The sequence below is a fragment of the Micromys minutus genome (genome assembly GCF_963924665.1).
Source record: "Micromys minutus genome assembly, chromosome: 29".
Lineage (NCBI taxonomy): Eukaryota > Metazoa > Chordata > Mammalia > Rodentia > Muridae > Micromys > Micromys minutus.
The window spans coordinates 4289233-4310223 of NC_137964.1; the positions used below are offsets into that span (position 1 = coordinate 4289233).

A 20991-nucleotide genomic window follows, 5' to 3' on the forward strand; every position below is an offset into this window, starting at 1 on the left:
TGGTCTGTGCTTCATACTGGTCAGCCAACCAATGGCCACAATGCTTATGGTAGAGGACTATTCTCTACAACAGTTGGAAACCCCACATTGAGCTGGGTCACAATTCCAAGCACACAATGGTGTTCACAGGTTTATTAATGAGTTAAAATCTTAGACTGGACAAGTCAGAACAATGACCACACCAAGCAAGTAGTACATGAACCGGTCAGTCACCATTTATTGGACACTAGTTCTCTGTCAGGGTAGAAGGTTCAGCCGGGTGAGTTCTTGATCGGAGCGGCCAGGCAGTTATGCTCAGCTGTGTGTCCTCCTCAGTGGTACTTGCGTCGCCGCTCATGTTCTAGAGATAGGAAAAAGTCTCCTACCAGTGATGGCAACAGACCACTCATCTTAAATCCAACCTGTAAGTCCTTCCAGGTAAGTTAGGACCTGCCACCTGGCTAATTTCTTCCCATGTCAAACGGCGCCACCGGCATCCACTACAGCCCCGCAACAAGTATTGCCCAGGTCCAATGAGACTAGCGAGCTGGTGCTGTGAGAACAGCCATGAAGCCTAGTCAGAGGCTGATGTTCTCACCCAGTCTTCTATCAGGCATCAGCAGCCCAGGTCTGTGACTGAAGAAAGGCTGTGCTTTGCCAGGACACTATAGCCCCTAGAGCATACACTTACTGCCCTCTTCACATCAGCTACTAGGAGAGTAAGCCAGTTTTCAACATTTTATATCTTTAACTTAACACTTTATATATCTTAAATTTAGCCTAATTTCATGTTATTTTTCCTGGGTTCCTCACTTGAATGGGTCTCATACCACATTCACTGTATCTTCTCAGGTGGAAGAACAAACAGGTAAGGCGCATCCCAAAGCTCCACTGTTAAGAAGTTGGGCTGCCATATCTAACAAAGCCATACTCCTGGGTAGCAGGAAGCCAAGTCATCTAGTATACTTACTGAGTTCCTTGTAAGAAATGCAGTAGCTGAAAACCACGTAGGCTGCCAGCACCATGTTAATCCCTGAGATGCTGCCTTTCCGAACATTGACGTACTTGTTGTAATACCGGTCGTACCCTGCAAAAGAGGAGGTGCACACTACCAATAATACAGACAGTGCACAGTTGGATCCCTAGGGCTACACTTCCTGGTGATGTTGGGTAACACAAAATACCCTATGAGGTTCTGTCTCCATAACTCAAGACTAGCCCCAGGTCTTAAGCCCATTTAACAGGGCATCTACCTTTTCTTTGGCTTTAATGATGTGCCTATGGCTCAGGTTGCTCTTACTTTATCTCCACCTCTTTTACTCTAATTGTGCTCCAGATTCCATAACACACACACACCAGCCCATAAGAGCCAGCTAGATTGGTTAAGCCTTTCATTGTTGAGGTTTGGTCTGTTGCTATGTATTATAATGCTAAATTCTATACCCAGTAAGTCTAAGCCTACATGAGTGATTTCTCATGTTTACAAGGGTTTTTTTTTTGTTTGTTTTTTGTGCAAACCTTGTTTCCTGATTTAAAACTATTGGTTAAATAAAATTGGCTAGAGCCAATTACTGGAGGGATTAGAGGTAGGTGGGTTTGGAGTGACCTGGTTGGGATAAAGCTGAAACAGGAGGAAAAACAGGAGAGAGAAAGCTGCCATGAGGGGAGATGGACCATGAGTTCATGACCAGGAGACACAGCAAGTATCTGGAGTACCCCACTGGGGAGATAGCCAGGCCAGCAGTTAGAAGAGTAGTTTAGGAGTTACCCCCAGTGACTGTCAAAGCCAAATAAAATAACCATCGTCTGAGTCTCATTTATTTGTAAGCTAGTCAGACATACTATACTTCCTGACAACACTGAATGCCTTAAATGTCAGGTGTAGGGTTAATAGATGCAGCCAGGTGCACTCACTAGAGAGGAACACACATACTCTAGTTAGTTAAAATAAATGAATCGGTGAGATGGTACACTGTAGGTGGAGGCAAAAGGATCACAAGTTCAAAGCTCTCCTTAGCAACATATGGATTTTGATGCCTGCCTATCTGAGACTGTCTTGTCTCGTAACAAACAAAAAAGGCATCTCAGAGGTAAAGGCAGGGCATCTCTTGAGTTCAGGCCAGCCTGGTCTACAAGTTTTATGCTAGCCATGGCTATATATCAAGACCCCAACAACAAAACAAAAGCAGCACCAAGAAAAATGGAATGATCTGATAGGTATTAAAAGTTTAAAACAGCAAGAGCCGTGTGGGAGGAGCTATGAGCATAGGCCATAGAAGTTCCTGGACAGCTATAATAGGCATGAGGGCAAAGACAGAATATTCTAGGGCAGAACTGGGAGCAAAGTCTTAAACTAGGCCAAATCACAGGAGTAGCAGCATATGGTGGCCAGATCAGGAAAATGGATATTCTGGGGGAGGACCGAGGCCACGCACATCTCCACTGGATGATCTGACCAGTGCTGTACAGTACAGGCTGGGCCACCACTACTCACGCTCATCCTCTTCTCCAAGAAGTCTCTTTTTGTTTGTAATGTTTGTTTTTGAGACAGATTTGGTAACAGCTGAAGGTAACCCTGACCACTGGACCTTCATGCCTCCAGCTTCCCAGGCTACAAGCACAGCGGTGAGCTGGGCATGGTGGCACCATTATTTGGGAGGCTGAGGCAGGCTGAAGGGAAGTACAAGGCCAGCTTGAGCCTTATAGCTTCAAAACACTGCAAAACATTTCCTAAGCCAAAACATCTCAGAGCTCACCTCTGCTGTTTATGTGTGCATGTTAACGGTATGTGCACTCTCACATTCATAGGTGTGAGGGCAAAGTGTGTGGAAGCCAAAGGTCGACATCAGGCAGCTTCCTACTTCTAGCTACCAGGTTCTGAAACAAAGTTGCTCATCAGACTTGGAGCTGACAAATTAACTAACCAGCTGCAAATGAATTCCTAGGATCCTCCTGCATCTGCCTCTGAATGTTAGAACTACAAGCAAACATTGCTTTTTACATGGGCACTGGAAAACCAAACTCAAGTCCACATTACCAACTGAGCCATTTCCCTTGCCCACACAGTCAGCTTCTGATAGGCTCGTGCAAATACAAAAATTCAGGACTTAACTACCCTCCACAAGACCATCAAATCTCAGACAGCACGGACCTTATTGCCCAGATTAAGACAAGAGCACTGCTTTTGCCTTCTCGCCTATAAGACACTGACCTCTCCGAAAGGCTCCTGCAATGCCACTGGGGGTGAAGTCCCGCATCATTATCCAGCTTGGCAGCTCTCCAAGTTTAACCTCCATGAGCCTCTTCTCCTTCAATGGCACTGAAAGCAAAACAGAACAAAAACATAGAATAACTCTACAGCAACACAACACTTCTCCCATGTCACCATTTCAAGTGTTCCTGCAAGTAGATGAAGTGCACAGATGTAGCACCCGAGCCATTCTGTGAATAAATAGAACACACTACAGCCACTATTGTAGGCCTAAGCCTATGTAATGGTAGAGCTTCTTAGCAAAAGCTTTAAATGCCAGGGGCTGGAGATGGCTTAGAGGACAAGTACTCAGAGGGCTTGGGTTCAATTACCAGCATCACACAGCAATCTGCAATCCAATTGTCTCCTGGTCGCCTCTAATACAGACACATATGTGGTGTACAGACTACATGCAGGCAAAAGCACACACAGACATAAAAAGTAAAGTTTAAAAAAGAAAAAAAGCTTTCTAAATGAACAATGTCTAACAGCTTACTGAGAAACGACTGTAAAGAAGAAAGCTAAGGACACAGGAGAGAATAAAATGGAGCAGCCTAGGACACCACAAAGCCAAGCACAAGGGCACATACCCATAATCCTGGCTCTCAGGAGGTACAGACAAAATGATCAAGATGTCAAAGGGTGAACAACAAACAAACCTCTATCTCAAAAAATAAAAACCCTAACATTTGCCTTATTCATTGAAAGAATTTATGTGTACATGTCTGTATACTGGTATGCACACGTGAGTACAGGTGCCCCAGGAGAACAAATGTATCAGATCACTGGAGCTGGATTAACAAGTGGCTGTGAGCCAAAGTACACAGGGTCTGGGGACCAAACTCAGGTCCTCTGCAAAAGCAACACGTGTTCTTAACCACTGAGCCAGCTCGACAGCCCTATGGTATTGTTCAGCCATCACACAGCTGTGATGGTGACCCTGCAGTGAGAGGAACCCATACACAGGACGGAAACAGATCAAACCTCACAACCTGTCTTCATGCTCTGGAAGCCCATCTCAGGATAGGTCTGTACAATCTCTAGGGTTGCCCTAGGGTCTGTGGAAGAACTGATCTCCACAACTTGTTCTCTGATGTCCACATGCACACTGTGGCTTGCATATGCTTGCACACACAAAATACTGTAACAAAAAATACTTTTAAAGAGCTGAGCATGGTGGTGCATGTATTTTATCATCCCAGTATTTTGGAAACAGCCAGGCAGAACTCTGTAAGACCAGCCTGTGAGTTCTGGACATTGTGAGTTCTAGGACAGACAAGACTACACAGTAAGACCCTGTCTCAAAAAAAGCAAATAATTTCTTTTCAAGATTTATTCTTGGGGGCTGGAGAGATGGCTCAGTGGTTAAGAGCACTGCTTAATGGCTCTGCTCCTTCAGAGGTCCTGAGTTCAATTCCCAGCAACCACATGGTGGCTCACAACCATCTGTAATGGGATCTGATACCGTCTGCTGGTGTCTGAAGACAGAAATGGTGTACTTATATAAATATTAAGATTTATTCTTGGGAGCTGGAGAGATGGCTCATAAGTTAAGAGCACTGGTTGCTCTTACAGAGGTCCTGAGTTCAATTCCCAGCAACCACATGGTGGCTCACAACCATCTGTAATGGGATCCGATGCCCTCTTCTGGTGTGTCTAAAGAGAGTGACAGTGTACTCATGTACAAAAGATAAATAAATAAATCTTTAAAAAAAAAAAAAAAAGATTTATTCTTAAGAAGTTGGAGAGATGGCTCAGCAGTTAAGAGCACTGACTATTCTTCCAAAAGATCCATGTTCAATTCCCAGCACCCACATAGCAGCTCACAACTGTCTATAACTTTATTCCAGGGGATATGACACCCTTACATAGACATATTTGCAGGCAAAATGCCAATGCACATCAAATAGAAATACATCGCTTTTTAAAAAGTTTAATACTTTTATTATATGCACATGGATATTTTGCCTGCATGTTTGTATTCATGCTTGGTGTACAAAGGTCAGAAGAGAACTAGAGTCAGGATGAATATGACCCACCGTGTGGGAGCTGGGAACTGACCTTTTGTCACCACCACCCACTGAGCCATTTCTCCAGCTCCAGGTAACATCTCCACACCCAAGGCTCCAAATCCTATGTGCTACTGGTAACTTATTTCCCTCACATAAAAAACTATGAATACTTAGGAGGCATGACCTCCGATTCTTTCACTGGAGTCACATTGAATTAGATCAGATTATGTGAACTGACCTCATTTAAATATCCCAAGGGAGAAACAGATGCCCAGCGCACAGCATCAGAATCCTTCACTGTGATCTGCCTTTTTTTTTTTTCCCAATTATTTTTGTTTCTTGAGACAAGGCCTTTCTCAATAGCCCCTCCTGTCCTGGAACTATGTAGACCAGGCTGAGCTTGAACTCAGATATCTGCCTGCCTTTGCCTCCTGAGAACTGGATTAAAAGTGTGCGCAGCAGCACAGACCCAACAGTTGTTTTCTGATCTCCACACTCTCCCTTGGGCTCTTCTGTGCGCACACACACATGGAACATACATACGTGTGCCACCATGCTCAACTTCTTTTGTCTTGTTTGAGACAGGATCTTATGTAGCCCAAGCTGTGTTCAAACCGCTGCTGATGTCTTTGGGATACCTGATCCTGCTCCCCACTACCTGGAATTACAGGTTTTATGTGGTGCTGAGGGTGGAACCCAGGACTTTGTGCCCACTGGGCAAGCACTTTACCAACTGAGCTGTAACTCTAGTACTACACACAAACACACACTTAAAACACACAGACACACAGTATCTTTCTTGGACTGACTATCTTTTTGTGTGTGTGTGTGTGTGTGTTTTGAGATAGGGTATTGTTATATAGTACCCTTAAACTCACGGCAATCCTCCTGCTTCAGCGACAGGCATACATTACCTACAGCTAGTTAAGTGTACTAAACTCTTTAATCTTTCATTCAAAGGTCTCTTCACACTAACCCTCTATTAATTAAGACTGCAAACTTCAAGCTGGGTATGACAGCACATGCCTTTAATCCCAGCACTTAGGAGGCAGAAGCAGGGAGACTTTTATGAGTTCTAGGCCAACCTGGTCTACCTAGTGAGTTTCAGGATATCTAGGACTATTTAGGGAGACCCTGTCTTTTTTAAAAAAGCAAACAAGCAAATGTGAGGGTATGGCGGCACACACCCTCAATCTCAGCACTTGGGGAAGCAGAGGCAGGCGGGAGTTCAAGAACAGCCAGGGCAGCAGAGAAACCCTGGGGTGGGGGGTGCAAATCTTCTGTTTTTCAATTTTTTTTTTTTTTTTTTTTTTGAGGAGGGTCCAGCTGGCCTTACCTCAGAGCAATCGTGCTTAGCCTCCAGAGCAGCTGTCCCTTCCATTTCACAGATAAAAGTTTCCCTGGAGGCAGTGGCACAGGCCTTTAAATCCCAGCACTGGGTAGGCAGAAGCAACTGGATCTACAATGAGTTTCAAGACAGCCAGAGCTACACAAAGAAATCCTATCATGCAAAACCCATGAACCAAACCAAAAAAAACCCCCCCACACTTCTTCACACTTCTGTTTTTAGACACCCTAACCCTTCACCTTCTCAGGCTGAGATAAGGAAAACAGAAACGAACTAAGTGTAGAGGCATAGGCCTGTACTCCTAGCATTCAGAGATAGAGGCTAATACAGGGCTGTGTCTTCGAGTTCACGAACAATCCGGGCTACATGGAGAAAGCCTGTCTCAAAAGGAGGTTAGACAACCGCGAAATGGCTAGCCTGGCTACTGGAGTTCCTTTAAGTTGTCCTCTAACCTGGACACAAGCTCCAGAATTCCCATGACCATACCTAGACACTCATGACACATAATAACAAAACGAATAATAATATGTAATCCCAACAGTGCACAATGAATGAGTGTAGAGATTTACTCGAATTTGTTAAGGGAACACCTGCCTGTCTGTACAAGGACATCTCTGAAAGGTAATCTCATTTACCATGAGACCTGCCAACCTAGGTCTGAATCCCAGCTAGGCTCTTTCAGGACTGGTGACCTTGAACAGGTCACTTCACCTTGGTAGACATATTCAATCGATGTAACTTAATGTGGTGTCGGAAACCATTCTAGGCACTCACTGACGTGCGTTAAGGTTCAAGTGTCCCTGCCTGTGTCGCGCAGGAGGAAAAAGTGGCAGCTTAATCCTCCGCGGAGAGCTAGACAAATGGTTCTCGGCAATGCAAGTGCAGGCTCGCAGAAGCCTCTCCCTGCTGACTGGGTCTTCCACCGGCAGGCCAGGCGATTCACAGCAGAAATCCGCTGCAGAGTGTACGAAAGGAGGACAACACAGGGCCTCATAGGAAGTATCCAGCAAGCTTCCGGGGAGGCCACAGTGAAGTCCCCGGGTGAAGATCGAGAGTTCCCGCAGTTCCTTCCCACCCCACTATGGCCATGGAGCCTGTGCCCAAATCGGGCTTCCAACCCCACGGCCAGGCAAGGGCGGAGGACTCACCGAGGGACGCCATCTTAAAGTCCTGGTGTCCGCAGAAACCCAGCCGCGCGCGAAGGCTGCTGGGAAGGGCGCACGCACCCTTGCGGGCGCTGGAAGCAGAGGCTCCTGGGAAGGAAGTCGTCACTTCGAACATTTTGGAGCCTATCCCAGGCGAAGAAAAGGGCAAAACGAAAAGGGATTTTTCTGGCTTTTTATCTTCTGCTTTTGGATCTGTTGTGAGAAATGAGGGATGTGGCTCAGTCCCAGAGTGCTTAAGGCTTTGGTTCCATTCCCAATGCTGAAAAGAAAGAAGAAAAGCAGAGAAACCTTGAACACGGGAACAGTTTTTTCATTGCCCTGGATGTGGGGAGGGGGAGGTATTTATTAAAGATATGAGAGATGGGTGGGACCGCCAGAGGCATCTGGAAGGGTCAGAGCAGAGAGTAGACTGAACATGGGCATCTGACTGGACACGGTCAGGGTAACTTAAGAGTGAGAGGATGAGGGGTGGCGGTTGCAGGGTGAGAATAGCAGGGTTATAAGGAGAATGACTACCTGGGGGGAGGGAAGCCTAGGACCTGAAGGTAGCAACGTAGAGAAGATAAAAATAGCGAGGATGCTGTAGCATGGACTTTGCCGTGTGTGACAGGTATTTGTGATATTGAGAGACTGGAGGCCAGCGTGCATTTTGATATGCTGGTAAATGCCCCAGGTAGCCATATGTCCCTTCTGCCAAAGGTAAGGAAAATGACTTTTTTTTGACAGAGAACTGGACTTCACAAGCTCCCGAGGAATGCTGGCTTTTATCTAACCACCAGAAATCCTCCTGTAGTTCACCTTGTGGTAAACTCTGGATATTTGGACTGTTTAGAGTTTGGCGGGAAAGCATTAAAGAAAAGGGAATTGTTCCAAGCAAAAGGAACTGCAGTATGCAAAGTTTAGTTGGGGTGGGTGGCACTCTGGCCATTAGTCTAGGAGGCTGTAGTCAAGTAGTTCTACTTTGATAAGGGGTCAGCAGACCTCTGAGAAGTGTAGACTGTTCAGTTACCATTTCCCTGAAGGGGCTGGGTGGTCCCACATGGATCGTCATCTTAGGGTCTTAGATGATTCTATCTTGGATCAAAGATCTACACCAGCCCAACACTTAGGTCAAGTTCCCAAGTGCTAGGATTATAGGTGTTTACCACCAAACCCTGCTTCTCAGAACATTTGAGTCTGCCTGTATTTAGAACTGAGTGTAGAGTCAGTATCAGGGGCTCAGCTTTGAATGTTTTTAACTTTTCAGGATCTTAATGAGCTAGCAAGAAGGGGCAGTGGTGGCACAGGCCTTTGATCCCAGCACTCTGGAGGTAAAGGCAGGTGGTGTTTAAGGTCAGCCTGGTTTACAGAATGAGTTCCAGGCCAGCCAGGGCTACACAAAGAAGCCCTGTCTTGGGGCACAGGGAAAGCAAGTGAGGAATCTTCTTAAAGAGTCCCATTTTACCTACTGCTTTGTGTTCATAAAGAGGATGAACTATGCTTAGAGTTGTTGCTAACACAATTGTAGTTCACTTTCTTTTTTTTTTTTTTTTTTTTTTTTTTTTCACAGCTAGGACTTTATTCAGATTGCAGTCTCATTACACATGGTCCAAGAATATTCAAATAAGAACTTAAATCAGAAGCTAAAGATTGGTCTTCAAACATTATAGCCAACAATGCCACGTTTGCCTATGATCTCTCCGATATAAAACCACATCCACACCTCAGTGGCCACCAAGCCATTCAGCACAGCTTCCTTAACTGTAAGGTGTCTGAAGCTACCAGTTTTAGCACTCTGGATTATTTTTTTCACGCTCTGAATAGCTGTAGGGATTTCACCAGGGGTTGGGGGAACCAGCTCAACCTTGGCGTAGTGCCAAAATGTGGCCAATCGAGGCTTCGAGTAAGTCACGGCAGCGGCCACCATCGACGGTGCCTTCTCTGCGAAGTTACGGATGAACTTGGCCATGGTCTAAGGTGGAAGGTACGTCTCCCCAACCCTGTAGTTCACTTTCTAGCCACTTGCACGTTTAGTCTCATGGGAAAGCTGGATAGAGTGACATACTACAATAATCCCAGGTCTTGAAAGCATTAGGCAGGAGGATCACTGTGACTTTGAAACCAGCCTGGGCTACACAGTGAGCTAGAGGCTAGCCTGGGCTAAAGAGACTTTGTCTGAAACAAAAAGTCACAGAACAATTTTCATTTTTGTTTTGTTGAGATACTGGAATCATTGGACCTAGGGCCTTGTGCCTGAGAGGCAAAGGCTCTGGCACTGAACTATGAAGCTCTCTTCTTGGTACTCACAGTGAAATCGTTCAGCTCTAGGACTACCCCAATCATAAAGCTTCAAAGCAAAGTGGAATCATATCCCAGGTCTTGGGGAATTTTACAAAATATTTAGCATGGGGGTGAGGTATGTATGTGGCATAGCATATGTGATGTTAGAGGAAACCCTTTGGGTATCAGTTGGTCCTGGGGATAGAATTCAGGTTGTCTGACTTGGTGGCAAACAGCACTATCCATGGAACTGTCTCCGTAACCCTGACACCATAGGATTCAAATGCTATGTCTGTAGTCTCCTTTTGAAGACCCCAAGGATGTTCTCCTGGACCACTTCCTTCTGTCTCATGAGAAGCCTCAGAAAAAGATTATAGTTATAGATGCATATAGTGCTGGGCTCAAGCTCGGGTCTACTGCAAGAGTGGCATTTGTCATCTTAACTGCTGAGCCTTTGCTCCTGGCCCCACTTCATCTTTTGGAATACTCCCTATACTTCTTTCTCCTCCTCTGAAGTTTATATATGTGTATATAAATATATATATATGTGTATATATATATACATATATATGTATATAAATATATATGTATATATATACATATATATGCTTATATATGTATATATATATATATATATATACATATATATATATATGTATATATATATATAAAACTTGAAAACATTATTGGGCCAGAAAGATGTCTCAATGGGTGAAGACATTGCTGCCAAGTGTAATGACCTAAGGTCATCCCTGGAATCTCCAGGTTAGAAGAGAACCAACTCCTTCATATGTTCTGTGACTTTCATATGTACACTATGGAGCGTGTACCCCCAATAAATAAATGCAAAACATTTATTACTGTTTGTGTGCTTGATGTGTATGTGAGTGATCATGTGTAGAGACCAGAGGCCACCTCTGAGGAGTCAGTTTCTTTTGTTCTTTACACAGATTCCAGGGATCAAACTCAGGTTGCCAGGTATACATGGCAAGTATCTTTACTTGCTGGACTCTTTTGCCCCATGAAAATCTTTTTTTTTTTTTCAGTTTCTCTATAATAGACCTGGCTGTCCTGGGATTCCCTTTGCAGACCAAGCTGACCTTCCTGCCTCTGCCTCCTGAGTGTAGGGACTAAAGGTGTGTGTCACAATGTCTGGCTCAATGAAACTCTTTATAAAAACGTGTTAAGGTTCACATCAAGCTGGGCAGTGATGATGCATGCCTTTAATCTCAGCACTCAGGAGTCACATCTCCAAGTTCTAGGCCTGGTCTACATAGTATTCTAAGACAGCCAGAGCAACATAGTGAGATCCTGTCTCAAAAACCAACCAAATAGAAAGGTTCAAATGAGACCTGTGGTCTTGTGTGTGAGGCCTAAGGAAATCTGTCTGTGAGTGACTGGGATATCCCAAATGACAGTGCACCATGTAGACAAACAACTGAACACTCACAACAAGAATCATGTTGGGCAAGGTGGTGGGCACCTTTAATCTCAACACATAGGATGTAAAGCCAGAGGCATGTTGATCTCTTGAGTTTGTGGCCAGCTTGGTCTACATAGCTACTGCCAGACAGCTAGGAATACACAGGGAGACCTTTCCTCAATAGCTGCAACAGCAAAAACCACAAGTCACGCAGAGACATGAAAGCTAGGAGACTGAATTCTGATGGATTCTTCGGTGTCGGACAAGGTGTGTACTCTGTCTAAATCTTTCACCACATTGAAAACACTTATAAGGTTTTTCTCCCGTGTGAGTTCTCTGATGTTTAATGAGGGTTGCACTCTGACTGAATCTTCTCCCACAGACAAAACACACATAGGGTTTCTCTCCTGTATGGATTCTCTGGTGCTTAAAGAGGTCCGAGCGCTGTTTAAAGCTCTTCTCACAGTCTTCACACTTGTATGGTCTCTCCCCTTTATGGAGTCTCTGATGTTTAAACAGACTGGAAATATGAAAGATCTCCCCACATTCCTCACATTTATAGTACTTCTCACTGGCATGGGTCTTCTGATGCCGACTCAGATGTGAGCTCTGCCTGAAGCATTCTCCGCATTCTGGGCAGGCATATGGCTTCTCGCCTGTGTGTGTCCGCTGGTGTTTGACAAGGGCAGCACTCTGACTGAAGCTTTTCCTACACTCCTGGCACTGGTAGGGCTTCTCACCTGTGTGGGTCCTCTGGTGTTTGAAGAGGTCTGAGCGCTGTCTGAATCTCTTCTCGCAGTCTTCACATTTATAAGGCTTGTCTTCATGGAGCTGCCGCTGGCTCTCAAGAAGCCCCAAAGCACTGTCTGCAGAGCTGTGAGGCTTCACTATATGACATTTTGCATGCAAGCTTTGTTTGTGGTCGTCCCCAAATTCCACATTGGTACCCAGCCCCTCTGCTGTCTGGATGTGCTGACCAAGGACAGAACTGCCACTGTTTCCAAATTCATTCTTTTTGGAATCCCTTTCAGCTTTGGACATACCAGCGAGATTCGGGGCGGCAGTGCACCCTTGCTCTTCAGAACACGGGAGTTGCAGCATGACAGCAGCTTTTGGCAGCTGCTCTTCCCAGTCCTCACAGGTATCACCACATTTGATAACCTTTCCCTGGGACACTGCTTGTAGCCATGCCTGTGGCTCTGCCTCCTTTAAAATCTCTTGCTTTAAAATCACGTCTGTGTTCCCAGCTCCAGTTTCCAAGCCTGCAACATGAAGACAAAAAGCTGCTATTATCTCGCCCCTGTGTGACAGGGAAATAGAAATGCTGGCAAAGGAAGCACCTCTAACCAGCTTCTAGGTGTTCTCCACCAGACTCTGTGTGGGGCTGAGCCCATCAGGGGTAGGCACATGGCCTGCACAAGCAAACAGCTTTCCTTCTGCACTGGTGCCTACAGCTACCCAACTCCACCGAGGTAGACATGGAAAGGATGTCAGAACATGCTGACAGCTTTTATCCCATGAATGTGGGCTGCGCTAATATGAGACAGTCTCTCCAGATGAGCTCTAATGGGCACAGCTGGTGATGCCAACATATGAAGACAGGGTTCCAATGCCAGTTCAATCTGGGACTGGGGAAGGTACGTACAAAGTGTCCTCTGGCCTCTACACATACACCTTTAGTACAAGCATGTTCACCCACAAAACCACAGAGATGGGGAGGGGCACATCACATCCCATCTCTATCTGAAGAGCTATGGGTTATTAATCACTTCTGGGGGAGCCAGAGTGATCTTTTTTTCTTCAAGGACGTAGCCATTGTCAAGTTGCCTGTGCTCTAAGAAACTACCCCACACTCATGCACATGCAAGCCCTAATTAAAACAAAAACAAAAACAAACAAACAAACAAACAAAAAAAACCCCACCACAGACTTGAATACAGGAGGAAACATTTTGGGAAGAAGAATTCCAGAGGGACGGGATAAGAGAGGAATGGCAGATGGCATACTGAAAAGAAGGAAACCAGAGGAAGTGGGAACAGAAAAGAGAGGAATGGGGGTTGATTCTAATCTAATACATATGAATACGCCAAGAATAATGAAATTATTAAAGGCTAGGTGTAGTGGCACACACCCTGAATCCTAGCACTCTGAGGGCCAAGCCAGGCAGATCTCTGTGGGGCAATGTTCGGTGAAGGGTACCCTGATTCCTGGTCGAGTTGAGGCCCCAGGGACCCTAAGGGACAGCAGGCAACTTCCTAGTCTCCTGGGAGATCAGGCCCCTCAAACCAAGCTACAGCCCCCCCCACAGCCCCCTGTGGAGTTTTGAGTCACAGGAGGTCATACCCCAGAAGAGTCATACCTTACTCAGGTAAGGACTTGGAAGTCCATACCCCCAAATTTGTAGATGAGGTATTCCCAAGCTTTCAGGCCAAGCCAATAGAAAGTACCGGCTTCCAGACTCTGAACCATCCCAAAACTGTATATAAGAAGCCTATTCAGAAATATTAAAGGTGTGCAGGAATTACTCCATCATCTGAAAGCTTCTGTCATAAGAGCTTTAACAGCAGAGCTGCTTGGGAAGCTCTCCAGCACCGTCTGCAGGATTCTCCCACTGGCTCAGGGGGACATCCTACAGCAGTGGCTGAAATGGAAGTGGCGCAGCACCAGAAGTGGAGGTGGAAGAACCAATTTCCCCTCCCTGATGGAGACCCTCTTTCCTTGACCTGAACCCATGCACCTGGCTGGACCAGAGATCTCCATGTGAGGCCCCCCAGAACATAAGCCCTCAGATCTCTAAGCTCACACAGCCTGGGCTTCACAGTAACTTCCAGACCAGCCAGAGTTAAACTGAAACCCTCCCTGTCTCAAAAACACAACAAAAATTATTAGAAACAAACACCTGTATACAAAATAAAATAGAGAACAGAAAAACCCAGCCTAAGTCACAAAAGAAATTCTAAGGCTCTTAACCCATGTTTGTGAATGGCAAACTAGCTCACAGATCATAGAGACCTCAGCTAGTAATCTTGCTTAGCAAATCTGTCAACCTGACACAGCCTATGAAAGGAAAGCCTCAACTGAAGCACTCCCTACATCAGTCTGGCCTGTGAGCTCTCTGTGGGGGGTTACTTTGATTCTTAATTGATGTAGACCATGCCAACCCATTGTGAGAGATACCATCCCTAATCAAGACGATCCTGAACTGTATAAGACAGCTGATTGATCTGGCTGCAGAGATCACTCAGTGGGTAAAAGCACTTATAGCAAGCCTAACAGCTTAAGTTTGATGATCCTCAGGATACAATGTAATAGGAGAATTCTTACCCAAGTTTGTCTTCTGATCTCCACACAAACATAGTGAAACATACACACACATTGAAGATTAAGGAAAAAAAAATCAGAACCCAAAACAAGCTGTTGTTTAAAAAAAAAAAAGAGAGAGAGAGAGAGAGAATGCTAGTTGAGGCTAAGCCAGCCTGTGACAGCAACCTTCATGTCCTACTGTTCTTCCTTATAATGTTATGAGGACCAGCAAGCAGACCTTTCAGGTTCCTGCCTTGACCTGTCTCAGTGGTAGATTGTGACCTGGTCTCGAAAGCCAAGTAAACCCTTTCCTTCCCTGAGCTGCTTTGTTTTCTCACAGCAACTGGGAATAAACTTGAGCAGCTTCCGTACCCAAGCCACACATGCAACAAGTCATCGGAGAGCAGCACTTACCAGGGACAACTGCACTCCCAGGGTCCTTTGTGCTCTCTCTGCAGAAACCCTTCCGAGCTGCAGCCAGCTGCTCCCACTCTTCCCCAGTCAGAGACTCAGCCACATCCTTGAAAGTCACAAAGCCCTAGAACAGCATAAGATCTCCATTTAGTACTTCAGTACTTGCTCTTACTGCAAAACACTACCGCTAGTGTATGGGGAAGCCAGTCTCTAGAGAGAAAGGAGTCAAGTGACAAACCACAGATGATGTGTGAACTTGGCACCAAAGGGATCTGCTACTGACAAGGGAACTCTAGCATTTACCTTCTTCTTACTGCTAACTTTGAAGTGAGGTGACAAGCCACACCGCCTTCCTGACCTCAGCTCTTTTTCAATAAGCCTGTTCCTTGAGTTGCTCTTATCACTGCAGTGAGAAGAGTTACCATTCTCTGTCGAAGTTTGGTCTGGTTCTTCCTCCCAGAAATAAAGCTCAGAGCCAAAATATATTTACAAATAACTTGGGCATATAGCTAGGGCATCATTCTCTGATGAAATCATAACTTAAATTAGCCCATTTATTCTAAGGTATATTCTGCCCTGATGTTGGTTACCTGTGCTGAGGTACTATGTGTCCATCTTGTCTCATCTTCCCGAGGAAATCTCTCACACCTAGCACTATCTCAGAATCCTTTCTGCCTCCCAAATGTCCCACCTCCTATTTCATGACTAAGCTTTTTATTGACAGGCCCCACATCCATACAGACTCAAGATACTCTATGATTCTCACTAGAAGGCCACATGTAATTTTTTGTTGTTGATTGTTTTGTCTGAGACAGGATTTCTCTGTGTAGCCCTGGCTGTACTAGAACTCACTCTGTAGACCAGGCTGGCCTTGAACTCATAGAGATGCACCTGCTTCTGCCTCCCAAGTGCTAGGATTAAAGGCATATGCTACCGCCTTTTGGCTCCTCCTATGACCTTGAAAAGACTTGCTGTGGATCATCTATAAAAACCTGGGGTGAATGAAAATGAGTGAAATATTTGAGTTCTATCACTGACTTATCAAAATGGAAATCTGAGCTGGACTGTGGCTCAGTTTAAGATCGCTGACTGGACTGACATGCACAAAGCTGAGCCCAACCCCCAGCGCCACATAAACCAGATGTGAGAGCAAATACTCATAATCCCAAAACTCAGTCAGCGGAGGCAGAAGGATCAGAAACTCTAGGGTCATACTCGCCCCTTACATAGTGGGTTGTTCTAGGCCAGCCTGGGCTACATAAGATCCTGATTCAATTGGGGGCAGGGGAGAGGCATCCTAGGTGGAAGATGCAGAGAAGTGTTCCAGAGAGCTCCATCTTGCATCTAGCTCGCCCCTTTCTGCATCCCCACTCTGCTTCCTCACTGCCAGGAAGTGAACAATCTGCCCCAGCAGACCTTCTGTAACAGTGTCTGCTGCCTTACCCCAAGCCCAGACACAAGGAGTTCATCTGATCAGAAGGACTCAACTTCTGAACCATTAAATCACAGTGAACCTTTTGTTCCTGAAGCTGTCTTAAATATCCGCCACAGTGACAAACCGACTTAAACATGGTATGTATACATGTATGTGGTTAACACACACGTTTATACTGGCTGAGTTCCCTGTATCTAAAATGCCTGTGAGCGATACTGTTCACAATATCATAATGTCTCACAGTTCAGTCAGGGAAGAAATCAGTGCTCTCGAATTTCCTTATATTTCTAGTTGTGAGCCTAGCCTTTAATGGCTGAGCCATCTCTCCAGCCCTCCAGCATTTTCTTAATCTGAGATCTCAAAATTTGAAGTGCTTGAGTGTCTGTCCCCAACAACTAAGTTATTCACTCAAATGCCGAATAGTGCTGAGATGGGAAAACACAGCTAAAATATGTAAAATGGCATCTTGTGGGGAGGTCTACGGAATATTTTGAGATTAACTTTTCACAGGTAGGGGAGATGAATCAGAAATTAAGAGTGCTTCATGCTCCCCCAGAAGACTGACCTGTGTTCAGTTCCCAGCACCCACATCAGGCAGCTTCCAACAGCCTGTGACTCCAGTTCCGATGCCCTGTTCTGTGCTCCTCGGGGCACCCCCACAAATGTGACATATATTCATACACATAGTCACACACATGAACAAACATGAAAAGAAATTAGACTTTTCACACTGACAATGACTGTAGATTGCATCCCAAAAGGCACACGAAAGCTGTTTCAATAAGCTAGGAATGGTGGTCCACACCTTTAATCCCTGAACTTTGGAGGCACAGTAAGCTGGATCTCTGGGAGTTCAAGACCAGTTTGGGATACATAGTGAGATTCTGCCTTTCAAAACATCGGAGTATATTTAAAATCCAGTTATAAGTATCATTGAGTACTAGTTTATTTTTCCAAGGTGACTTCTCACAAACCTAACATATTCAAATATATGGGCCTATAGGGGCCTTTCTCATTCAATGTGTGTGTGTATGTGTGTGTACAACCAGGTTTTATTCTCTGAATCATCACGACTGGGCACATATGCACGTGAATGCAGATGCCCAGAAGATGGCCATTAGGTCCCTTGAAGTTAGAGCTATGAATGGGAACTGAATTTATTCTCTGGAAGAGTAGCACAGGGTCTGAAACACTAAACCATCTCTCTGGTGCCACCTAGAGCCCACTAGAGTCTCACCTGGGGAGAGGCCCGGTCCAATGCTCTTTGCAGAGTCCGCGCCAAGGCCGCAGCCTCCTTCCCGCTTTCAGGGCAGTGGTCCCGCACGTAGGCCTGGAGCTCCTGGGGCAGGATGGTGAGGAATTGCTCCAGCACCAGCAGCTCCATGATCTGTTCTTTGGAGCGCAGCTCAGGCCTCAGCCACCGCCGACAGAGCTCCCAAAGTCGGCTCAGCGCCTCCTCAGGGCCGGCCACTTCCTGGTAGCGCAATTGCCTGAACTGTTTTCGAGAAGTTTCGGGGTTCTGCCAATCTCCGGAAACGGAGGACTCCTGATTCCCCGGAGAGTCCTCCTCCACTTTCACCGTACAAAACCCAGCACTGAGAGGTGGTGGGGCGACCCCAGAGCCCGCAGCCATTGGAGCTTCTGAACCGTCCAGCTTGAGCTTGTTTTCTAGAAGGGCAAAGTCCAGTGATCTCACAGACCTCTGAAACCGAGACAGACTGGTACCCTCTCCCAAAAACGAGGCCAGGAAAAGGCCACTACCAACACAGCACACCCACGAACGCAGCCTCTTAAACTCTCATTTCGGCAAGTGACAGAAAAACAAACCGGGCAGGAAGTGCGTCATCCCCCCGCCTCCCCGCTTTGAGAATAGGCCGCACCTTTGCAAGGTCTCTCTAAGCGCTTGGAGGACTAAGATGCATCTCGATGGTTCGCCTTCCTTATTGCACTAGAAGGGCCCCAGGCCATGTCCTGGCTGGCTGGCTGGATTTGGAAAACGATGAAAACACCACAAGAGAGGGATAGATTATTTAAAATGGGATTTACTGGCTGGAGAGATGGCTCAGTAGTTAAGAGCACTGACTGCTCTTCCAGAGGTCCTGAGTTGAAATCCCAGCAACCACATGGTGGCTCACAACCATTTGTAATGGGATCTGATGCCCTCTTCTGGTGTGCCTGAAGACAGCTTCAGCGTATTCACATATAATAAATAAACAAATATTTAATAAAAATAAAATGAGATTTACAATTTAGGGTAACAGATTTTAAGCAAAACTCCCCTTCTTCAAAGTGTAGTTTCTCCCTAGCCGCCTGGCTGCCATGCTCTGGGCACATTCTTCAGCTTTCCAGCTGATACAGACATTTTTTCCTCCCTCTGCTGCATTTGTCTTGTTCTTTGTTTTTTTTTTTTTTTAAAGGCTAGTCAAGTGCAGAAGAGAAAAAAGTATTAACAATCAATTGATATAACCACTTAGCTTCAGAACAGACTCCCTGATGCCTTTTAACATTAAAAAATTACCTAATGCGTGTGGGGGAGGGCGTGTTACACAGAGACATTGTGAAAGTCAAGAGACAACTTTTGGATGTCTCAAATACAGGGATCGAACTCATGTCATCAGACTTGGCAGTAAGAGCCTTTATCACGGAGCCAGTCACATCTGACACCTCCCCCCCCATCACCCCCAGCCCGCAGCTAATTAATAAGCCCAGGCAAAAGGAGAGCCACAGCCACATTGGCTAGACTGTGTTGTCCGCGCGTGGCTCCTTGGGAGATGTAGTCCCAGGAGCCTCTGGATCTCGCCACTTTAGGGAATATCTTTGCGTGTGTTTAGAAAAGTGACCAGGCAGATGCAGACCTACTTCAGTTCCAGAGCGTCTCTGTCTCTCTCTCTCTGTGTGTGTCTTTGTGTATGTATGTGTGTGTGTGTGTGTGTGTGTGTGTGTGTGTGTGTGTGTGCTCGACCAATCAGACGCGAGAGTGTGTGGCTCGGCCTCGGAGACCTTCCCCTAGAATGTCTTTCCGAGTGTTTAGAAAAGTGGCCAGGCAGTCAGGCTCTAGTAGCCTTTTGCCTGAGGGTGGCTTGATTGGTCAGCTCTACAAGGGGGCGGGCTCAGGAGTAGCTCCTCCCTCCCGCTGCGCCGTTAGGACCTCCGGGATTCCTAGAGAGGCTGCGGAAGCACTCTTGGGGGTGGGATTTATGGCTGAAGCGAGCACTTGGTTACTTCCGGCGATGAACTGTTGGAAAGTGTCGGACGTGCCTCTCTCTTGACTTGTGAGAACTCCATCTTCCAAGCCTAGGCTGCGAGGAGTTTGATCTTTGGGTCCCCGGGACTTAGAGACTGGAGAGGAGCCGGTAGGGCATTGTGTCCACACTGGGGTCCTGTCCCTAACCTTGACCTGGCTGGTCTCTGTCTCCGGGTCAGGAGCTTTTCGGAAGAATACAGGTCCAAATTTCTGAGTATAACCGTGCTTCTCCTAGAACTAATGAAGTCTTCCGTTTATCTGTCAAGTCCTTATGGCTTGAAAGCCAGGACGAGATATGGCCATTTTAATGGTTTTCACTCCTATTCTGACCTAAGTTTGGCTTATGATCGAGAGAAGAAACGACTCTGTCTGCAATAATCTTGTCCCGTTATTTTTAAGAGAAGTGGACGTTTTCATTTCTAAAACTGTTTTAAGTTGGGCCACATGTCACCCTTTTTTGCGTTATTAAAAACTGGACGTAGTCACTATTAGTTTTATGGGTGAAGTGATGACTAACTTGTAGTTTATGTCTTAAAGTGAATGACTTTGTTGAGTGGTTTTCTTTAGTGTAGATGAACGTCGTTGCCACCTCTTTTGGCTAATAATAATTCCCGACATACCAATAAAACTGTTCACTGCAAAAAGTGCCCTTTAGAAGAGCAGAGGACGAATTGGGTTAGTGTAACGGGCAGCCTCTAGAGACTCTGAGTTGGAAGGATAATGACAGAACCCAGGGCAGTTACACACTTAGAGCCTCCCACTGAGACTTCCCAGGAGCAAGCAGACCTTCTCATAGTGAAAGTAGAAGAGGAGGACTGCTCCTGGATGCAGGGATACAACCGGCCCGTGCTTGAGACTTTTTACCAGCGCTTCAAGCACTTCCAGTACCACGAGGCAGCAGGACCTCGCGATGCCCTCAGCCAGCTCCGGGTTCTCTGCTGTGAGTGGCTGAGGCCGGAGCTGCACACCAAAGAGCAGATCCTGGAGCTGCTGGTGCTGGAGCAGTTCCTCACCATCCTGCCCCAAGAGTTTCAGGCCTGGGTGAGAGACCATCACCCCGAAAGCGGAGAAGAAGCCGTGGCTGTGATAGAGAGTATCCAGAGAGAACTGGAGGAGCGCAGGCAACAGGTGAGCTGTTAGAGGAAACAGGTACACTAA

General features: G+C 46.1%; 4 protein-coding genes across 4 annotated transcripts in view; 1 reads left to right on the forward strand and 3 right to left on the reverse strand.

The window, feature by feature from the left end:
• Nucleotides 1–190: 190 nt before the first annotated feature.
• ATP5MF (ATP synthase membrane subunit f) lies at nucleotides 191–7829 on the reverse strand. Its single transcript, XM_080941211.1, has 4 exons — nucleotides 7738–7829; nucleotides 3191–3298; nucleotides 950–1066; nucleotides 191–340 (listed from the first exon to the last, which is right to left on the reverse strand). Exons 1-4 carry the CDS (start codon nucleotides 7748–7750, stop codon nucleotides 312–314), a joined length of 267 nt encoding a protein of 88 aa, XP_080797337.1. The 5' UTR covers nucleotides 7751–7829; the 3' UTR covers nucleotides 191–311.
• A 1457-nt stretch (nucleotides 7830–9286) lies between these two features.
• LOC308438987 (ATP synthase subunit g, mitochondrial) lies at nucleotides 9287–9750 on the reverse strand. Its single transcript, XM_080940554.1, has one exon. It carries the CDS (start codon nucleotides 9701–9703, stop codon nucleotides 9392–9394), a length of 312 nt encoding a protein of 103 aa, XP_080796680.1. The 5' UTR covers nucleotides 9704–9750; the 3' UTR covers nucleotides 9287–9391.
• Nucleotides 9751–11618: 1868 nt separating this feature from the next.
• Nucleotides 11619–18379, reverse strand: ZNF394 (zinc finger protein 394). The gene is made up of 3 exons (XM_080940610.1): nucleotides 17827–18379; nucleotides 15155–15278; nucleotides 11619–12699 (listed from the first exon to the last, which is right to left on the reverse strand). Exons 1-3 carry the CDS (start codon nucleotides 18220–18222, stop codon nucleotides 11663–11665), a joined length of 1557 nt encoding a protein of 518 aa, XP_080796736.1. The 5' UTR covers nucleotides 18223–18379; the 3' UTR covers nucleotides 11619–11662.
• A 1480-nt stretch (nucleotides 18380–19859) lies between these two features.
• ZKSCAN5 (zinc finger with KRAB and SCAN domains 5) overlaps nucleotides 19860–20991 on the forward strand; it is a 68869-nt gene continuing 67737 nt past the window's right edge. The window contains exon 1 of the mRNA XM_080941008.1: nucleotides 19860–20961. Coding sequence (XP_080797134.1) covers nucleotides 20554–20961 — 408 coding nt within the window. The 5' untranslated portion in view covers nucleotides 19860–20553. The remainder of the gene's footprint in view (nucleotides 20962–20991) is intronic.